At 48.8% G+C, this 8,403-nt stretch overlaps 1 protein-coding gene across 1 annotated transcript; it reads left to right on the top strand.

Annotated features, from left to right (window-relative positions):
* Positions 1 to 5,064, top strand: RBM8A (RNA binding motif protein 8A). Its single transcript, XM_088467541.1, has 6 exons — positions 1 to 205; positions 2,652 to 2,711; positions 2,813 to 2,893; positions 2,985 to 3,121; positions 3,304 to 3,440; positions 4,607 to 5,064. The coding sequence occupies exons 1-6, from the start codon at positions 139 to 141 to the stop codon at positions 4,650 to 4,652; spliced, it is 528 nt and encodes a 175-aa protein (XP_088323667.1). The 5' UTR covers positions 1 to 138; the 3' UTR covers positions 4,653 to 5,064.
* Positions 5,065 to 8,403: the final 3,339 nt, after the last annotated feature.

The following is an 8,403-nucleotide window of genomic DNA, read 5'->3' as shown; positions in this document are numbered from 1 at the left end:
CGGGCAGGCGGTGTCGCAACGTCACTTCCGTCCACGGCGCTGTACGGTGACGCCATCTCCCGGCGCCGGAAGCCGTTAGTCCCTGATTTCTCAGTCTCTCAGCACGGCAGCGCTGCTCAGGGCTCGGAGGCGGCGATCATGGCGGACGTTCTGGACTTACACGAGGCCGGTGGCGAAGACTTCGCTATGGACGAGGATGGTGACGGTGAGAGGTGTATGATGGGGCGTGGGGTCCGTGTGTACTCCCACCGGGTCCTCAGTATCGTACTGTCTGGAGGGTGCCCCCCCCCTGTATGGGTTGTGTCATATATAACTATGCATTATATGATAACAGAGAGTGTGTGCTCCTGATAACAGAGAGTAGCAGCACAGGCAGTGAGATGCAGGTATATAATGTGTGTGCTCCTGATAACAGAGAGCAGCAGCACAGCCAGTGAGGTGCAGGTATATAATGTGTGTGCTCCTGATAACAGAGAGCAGCAGCACAGGCAGTGAGATGCAGGTATATAATAATGTTTGTGCTCCTGATAACAGAGAGTAGCAGTGAGATGCAGGTATATAATGTGTGTGCTCCTGATAACAGAGAGTAGCAGCCACAGGCAGTGAGATCAGGTATATAATGTGTGTGCTCCTGATAACAGAGAGTAGTAGTACAGGCAGTGAGATGCAGGTATATAATGTGTGTGTTCCTGATAACAGAGAGCAGCAGCACAGGCAGTGAGATGCAGGTATATAATGTGTGTGCTCCTGATAACAGAGAGTAGCAGCCACAGGCAGTGAGTTGCAGGTATATAATGTGTGTGCTCCTGATAACAGAGAGTAGTAGTACAGGCAGTGAGATGCAGGTATATAATGTGTGTGTTCCTGATAACAGAGAGCAGCAGCACAGGCAGTGAGATGCAGGTATATAATGTGTGTGCTCCTGATAACAGAGAGTAGCAGCCACAGGCAGTGAGATGCAGGTATATAATGTGTGTGTTCCTGATAACAGAGAGCAGCAGCACAGGCAGCGAGATGCAGGTATATAATGTGTGTGCTCCTGATAATAGAGCGCAGCAGCACAGGCAGTGAGATGCAGGTATATAGTGTGTGTGTTGATAACAGAGAGCAGTAGCGCAGACTGTGAGATGCGGGTATATAACGTGTGTTCCTGATAACTGAGCGCAGCACAGCCATATGTAGATATATAATGTGTGTTCTTGATAACAGAGAGCAGCAGCGCACACAGCGCTGATAAGAGATCAATAGAATGGCCACAGACTACAGGTTGCAGTATATGACCTCACACACAGCCAGGTGCTCCATTGTTCTCACTTGTGCACCTTGTTACCTTCAAATGTCTTATTCACAAAGCAATGCGAGTAGGACACGCAAGCAAGATCTGCTGTATAAAATGATATGTGCATGTCTATATTCTGTGTGTGACTGCGGGTGTATCTGCATGCAAAATGCTATGTTAGTGTTACAGCCGCTGACACTGTAACGTAGCATGGATGCAGATATAACTGCAGTAACAAGTCGCACAAAAAAGTGCTCTGCGCTACAGAGTCGCACGATGCTCACACATTCTGTTTAACATGACTTGTAGCGCATGGATGTAAGATGTATGTGGACACATCTGTAGGTCAGGCAGAGCGTTTATATGTTGGTGGTTCCATCACCTGGGCAGTGTGCAGAGCGTTTATATGTTGGTGGTTCCATCACCTGGGCAGTGTGCAGAGCGTTTGTTTGTGGTTCCATCACCTGGGCAGTGTGCAGAGCACTTATAGGACGGTGGTTCCATCACCTGGGCAGTGTGCAGAGCGTTTATAGGTCAGTGGTTCCATCACCTGGGCAGTGTGCAGAGCACTTATAGGACGGTGGTTCCATCACCTGGGCAGTGTGCAGAGCCTTTATAGGAGGGTGGTTCCGTCACCTGGGCAGTGTGCAGAGCCTTTATAGGTCGGTGGTTCCGTCACCTGGGCAGTGTGCAGAGCCTTTATAGGTCGGTGGTTCCGTCACCTGGGCAGTGTGCAGAGCCTTTATAGGTCGGTGGTTCCATCACCTGGGCAGTGTGCAGAGCCTTTATAGGATGGTGGTTCCATCACCTGGGCAGTGTGCAGAGCCTTTATAGGTCGGTGGTTCCATCACCTGGGCAGTGTGCAGAGCCTTTATAGGTCGGTGGTTCCATCACCTGGGCAGTGTGCAGAGCCTTTATAGGATGGTGGTTCCATCACCTGGGCAGTGTGCAGAGCCTTTAAAGGTCGGTGGTTACATCACCTGGGCAGTGTGCAGAGTATTTATTGGACGGAGGTGCCATCACCTGGGCAGTATGCAGAGCTTTTATAGGTCGGTGGTTCCATCACCTGGGCAGTGTGCAGAGCGTTTATAGGTCGGTGGTTACATCACCTGGGCAGTGTGCAGAGTATTTATTGGACGGAGGTGCCATCACCTGGGCAGTGGATGGAGGTTCCATCACCTGGGCAGTATGCAGAGCTTTTATAGAGCGGTGGTTCCATCACCTGTGTTGTGTGCAGAGCGTTTATAGAGCGGTGGTTCCATCACCTGGGCAGTGTGCAGAGCGTTTATAGGACGGTGGTTCCATCACCTGGGCAGTGTGCAGAGCGTTTATAGGACGGTATGTGAATGTAACCCCTCTTTATTCTCCGCAGAGAGCATTCACAAGCTGAAGGAGAAGGCGAAGAAGAGGAAGGGTCGAGGCTTTGTGGCCGGTGAGTCCCCGATGTGTGTACCGTTCTATCGGTGTATGTCCGGTACATATCTAATATTACATGTACAGAGCGCAGAGATAACACTTTGTCTCTATCTGCAGCCGAGGAGGGCACCAGAGCCAGGGTGAGGGAGAACTATGACAGCGTGGAGCAGGACGGGGATGAGCCTGGCCCCCAGAGGTGTAAGTGCCCCATACACACGGCCCTAACCCCCTGCCGTCTTTATCTTCTCGCTATGGTAGAACTGACCACTTACTCTTTGGTTTTCCGCAGCTGTTGAGGGCTGGATCCTGTTCATCACCGGAGTCCACGAGGAGGCGACAGAAGAGGACATTCACGATAAGTTTGCCGAATTCGGGGAGATTAAGAACGTCCACTTAAATCTGGACCGTAGGACGGGCTACCTCAAGGTCAGTGGTAAACCACAGAGATAGCCAAGTAGGGGTCCATCTTTCTGGCCATTCTTGGGTTATAGTTGGGTCTATTACACTGAATTCCTATAAAGAATGGCGTTCAGTCGCCATCCATAACCTCTTCTGCGAGTCATCCCCCTGGACCTGTGTTACATCTCGCGTGTATCTTATTCCCGCAGGGGTACGCGCTGGTGGAGTACGAGACCTACAAAGAGGCTCTGGCTGCGATGGAAGGGTTAAACGGCCAGGATCTGATGGGGCAGCCGGTAAATGTGGATTGGTGCTTCGTCCGGGGACCTCCGAAAGGAAAGAGGCGGTAAGTATCACTGGATGTCGCTCTTGTGCACGCTGCACCCAAAGCTGCTAGTTTGTCCTTCCTGATTGCTGGTCCGAGCGCTGTAAATGCTGCGTACCGCGTGCTGCAAACGTGCTCACCTCCGGGTTTGCATCATTAGTGGTTCCGCCATGTAAATGTAAGCCCACTGTTGGAGGGGGGGGTGCGATGAAGCAGTGGGGACCACCATGGATGCTGGTGGATCTTAATCTTCCCAAACTGAAGCGTGAACCCTGGTTGAAAGTAAAGGAATTGATTATAATTTTAGGTTCGCTTTGAGAGGCCGCCAGAAAGATTGGAGGTTGTGGGAGAGTCTGGGCAGGGGCAGAGAGTTCCATAGGTGAGGAGCGGTGCGGGTGAAGCTCTCATTGGAGTAAAGGGTTTTTGAGGCCAAAGGTGCCGATGAGTTGGCCAAGAACAGAATCTTGGACCCTGACAAACAGGGACTGAGTGAGCAATCAGGGAGGTCGATCAGGAAACGACTGTGAGGGCCATTGGAGTGAGGACTGTCGGGGAGAGGGTGGTCAGCTGTCAAAATTGGCAGAGGTTCGAAGAGCAGAGGGAATTGTCTTCTGGCTGTAGCCAAGATTAGGACATTACACCTTGGCTAGGGCAGTCTTGGTGGCAAGGAGAGGGCGGAAGCCAAGGTGTAATGGGTAGGGGAGAGCCTTAATGGGGAGCGTGTTAAGCGGTTGTAGATTAGCCATTTAGGAAGTCTGCATAGTAATGCCAATAGAGATTGGGGCAGAAGGTGCACAGAATCCAGAGATGGTCTCTTGACCATGTAAGTGATGAGAACTTGTTTGTGTGTGTAATGGACAATGCCAGTAGTGGTGGGCAAGGTGATGGCAAGCGTCAGGGAGGCAGCAGGGGCAAAGGGAAAGGATATTGGAGACTGTGGCAGGACGGAGGGTGGGCAGGGGACTAAATAGGAGGTGATGTACTGACTGATGACTGTTATTTTTGTATAATTTTTAGTCCACTTAAAGTATTCACTCTGCACAACAGAGCCCTGATTATCCTAAGGGATAAACGAATATTCTATTTCCGGACACGCATGGTTACTGTAATGGTTGCATGGGGTTCTAGACTAGCAGCGATGATACAGGGGTGACCTAGTAAAGTGATTTTTTGCGGCTGTTTTTCAGAAGCGGGAGGAGGAGAAGCCGGAGCCCAGAGAGGAGGCGGCGCTAGTAACCGCGGACGTCTTCCCCATCGATTTGTTCTCAGTAATTTGTTTCTTTGTCATAATTTGGGGGATTTTAGTTTGGGGAAACTGGGTGGGTTATGGTCCCTCATCATGGGGCGCTCGGGTGTGGAGATCGGGACAACCAACAAACCAACCGCTGATGTTTACTTGAAGATGGGTTAAAGATGTCTCGAAGATCTACCAAGTGTCTGGTGACCCTGGGGGTGATTGGGGGAAGCCCCCACATAATGCAGAGGACGAGAACTGGGGCAGGGTCTCTGTGTGCGCTGCGCATTGAGTTTTGCGCAGTTATGTGCCGGCTGTTACCATTTTTATTTCTCATGTTTTAGTGGAAGTATTACCGGAGAACACGCTTTTGTAAAACTACAAAATAATAAAGTCTTTATGTTCTCTGTGCTCTGCGTCATTGTGCCGGTGTATGATCCAGGCCGCATTGCCCGAAGCGAGGTGACTGATGCGCCTGAAGCACTGATAGAAAACTTTGGGGGAGCTGGAAACTTGATTTTGAAGGTTTGCAAACTCGGGCCGAGTCCCCGGACATGTCATTTCACGAGCTGATTAGAGGAGTGGGTTCTAGGTGGGCGAGTCTGTAGGTGACAGGAGAAGACTAGAGTAGGATTAATGATGCTTATTATACGACTTTCTATGGCATCAGTCGAGGGCTGCCTGTTATGGCTACGGATATTGTTGGATATAGAGCCAAAACACGTGTAAGAACTGTAGTCTTCGGATTAAGCGCTCACGAGCAGGCTCCTCCGCCATCTTGGTTCTCCAGTGCGCTCCCACTCAGTCAGTGACTCTGATCTCTTCTATTCAGCCCTTACAGTTTGTTGTGTGATTATTTTGTGGATTTATTGTTGCCCCTGTACTGTTGGTTTGATCCCTCTTTTTATACTGTTTTGTTTGTATACCCTATATAGTAATTCTCCCGGTACAGGGCTAGGGACACTTGGTGGCACCATATAAAAGCCGGATAATCAACAATGCATAAGAGCAGTGGTTCTCAACGCCAGTCCTCAAATACCTCCAACAGGTCATGTTTTCTGGATTTCTTACATGCTTCGACAAACAGAAATCCTGAAAACATGACCTGGTCGTCGTTCTTGTAGACTAGATTTGAGAGCCAGTCCACTGGAGCCAGGGTTTGCTGTGTACAAAAATGATGCGTCCCCAATTTTCTCAGAGGTTTGCACATGCGCAGTGTAAAAATCACCAGGGACACTGTGCGGGTGCCATGTTACTGGAGACCTGTGCATGCTTAGTATAATCTAGCAGAGTGCCAGTCTACTTGCAACTGTGCTACGAAGATAGAAGGGGACCCGCACGGGGGTTGTACACAGGCCCCCTCCTCTGTTAGCCCGCCTGGGCAACATAATAAACACTAGTGCCGACTGGCTGTTGGAATGTTTGGCCGCTTGCACAGTTAAGCTGGGTACACACTGGCAGATATACTGGCTGATCAATTGATCGGCCAATATATGTGATGCCCGTCGGGCAGGGTGTGCTGCACAGCCGATGGCAGATATCTGTGCAGGGGCAAGTGTGTACTGGTGATCAGCCGATCGCCCGTACACGTGCAGCCGTGGCGTGACCCGCGGCTGCCTGGAAGATGATGGTTGTTCAGTGTATATGAACGATCATCATCTACAGATATCTGTGCAGTGTGTTCCCAGCATTACGCTGAGTGTATGGATATTGCACATTAAAACCATTCCCCCCATTGTGCACCTGACATGATCTTCTGTCTGCCAGCGGGTTATCGCTATTAATGGTAGAGAGTAACAGCTGTTACATTATGATGACTACCCAACTTGCAGCTCATCTCTTTGTCTGCACTTAGTGTTGCTCCATTCTATCCTAACAAACACATAATCACCTGGGGGATGTGGTCAGTTATACAGTGTTTCCAGAAGGTGCCAGCAGGTGGCACTGTTGCTGCATGCAGTTACCAGCCTGCCTTAGACAAGCAGAATCTAATGATTAATCCGTACAGCGGTTTATTGGAATCAATATGTTGTGTTTTACTGCAGTGCGTTCACAATCTCTTCATTTAATGTGTTAAAGTGACAGAGCGCTAAAGTGTAAATGGGTAAGCTGCGCCCTCTTATCGCTTTGTATTTTGTGTGTACAGTAGTGCAGCTGAGCCAGGCAGTAAAGAGATCACTTTAGTATTACACATGACAGGGACAGGTTACTATCAGAGCCCCAGCCCATCGATGGGAAAACTGGTAAATCCCTGCGATAACATCATTTCGTATTGCTGGGCTAAGGAATTTTAATTAGCGGGACCTAACAGGTGCACAGGCTGACATAATTTTAAAGATCTACAGCTGGTATTCATTATTTTGCTTGAGGACATCTGGAAAACATGCACTGTGAGGATTGGAACTGGGAGATACTACATTAGAAGATTGTATTATGAGAAATTGAATTTAAAGTTGACCCAACAGGGTGAAATATTACACAGAAAGTAAAATGATATAAAAAGTAACCCTCCTGTATAAGGCATGGTAACACTCTGACATGATGGCACATTATAATAAATCATTAATTCTAAATATACTTGGATGGGGGATGGCACTGTGTGGTGCTCGAGCGGCTGTGGAACTATACATCCCAGCATGCCCTTCCCACTTTTTTTTTTTCAGAACGCCCTAACAGCAAATGTGGCTGGACATGCTGGAATGTGTAGTTCCACAGCAGCTGGACAGCCACATGTTTCCTAGCCCGTGCACTAGGACTGTTTCTATCCAACCGCAATCAGCATGTACAGGTGTAGAACTACAAGTCCCAGAATGCAGAGGTTTGTAGTTCCGCAGCACCTAGACGACTCCAGGTTGCTGAATAATGGCCTAGCGGCTGGTAATTTCTCTTGGTGAGCTCAGTTTTTGGATCTCTGCATTTGGAAATATCAGGGAATGAGTCAGCGGCTTCCTGGAATACACAAACAGCTCATCATTGCTGTCTGGGTAATTTACTGCTAATGGGAAGCTTGGCTTAAATTTATTTACTGTGGTGTCTTCCGGCTAATTCTTGGGACACTGAGCGGATTACGGTTATAGTCTCCCCACATGAAGAGGCTATATTCCCTATATAGCAGTGGTTATCCCAAAGGTAATACAGGTATTTGGCTTATGTATAGAGGGCTAATACCGCTCAGGGCAATCCTGAAGGTCGTGCGTGGACCAATTTACTGACATGTATTCAAGTGGTGCAGCACAACATAAGCCTGAGTGTTGGGATGTGTAGTCACACAGCAGCTGGAGTGCTGCACGTTACGTCCCCCTCGTATATCATTCCTTAAGGCTATGCTGATTGATCCTTAGTGATATGGAAGAAGGGTCGTTTCTATAGTCAATCACTGTCCTATAATACACATACACAGCATGAGGAGGGAGGAGCTTCTCTAAGAGCAGGCTCAGTCTGAGTGTCAGCCTTGCTGTATTATTACTTTCATCCGCAGGGACAGTGATGTCAGAACCACCGAGTGACTGCAGCCTCAACATCATTTCTAAAGATGACAATATCCTAAATATCTGACAGGAGCTTCAGTGCTCTGTAATGGAGTGATGGGAGGGAATCATTGTTATAGCAGAGCTGCGGTGTAGTGTCCATATAGCACTGACCTGTGTATTTACCTTTATCGTTCATACCTCAAAACATTTTTAATTAGTGTCACATATAGCGGAGATGGTCATCTTGCAGGATTCAACCATATTCAACAGAATGCAGCCT

The sequence above is a fragment of the Taudactylus pleione genome, unplaced genomic scaffold, assembly GCF_031769625.1.
Source record: "Taudactylus pleione unplaced genomic scaffold, aTauple2 ptg000073l, whole genome shotgun sequence".
NCBI lineage: Eukaryota > Metazoa > Chordata > Amphibia > Anura > Myobatrachidae > Taudactylus > Taudactylus pleione.
The sequence above is the reverse complement of the archived record's forward strand: the minus strand, read 5'-3'. Positions and strand labels throughout refer to the sequence as shown.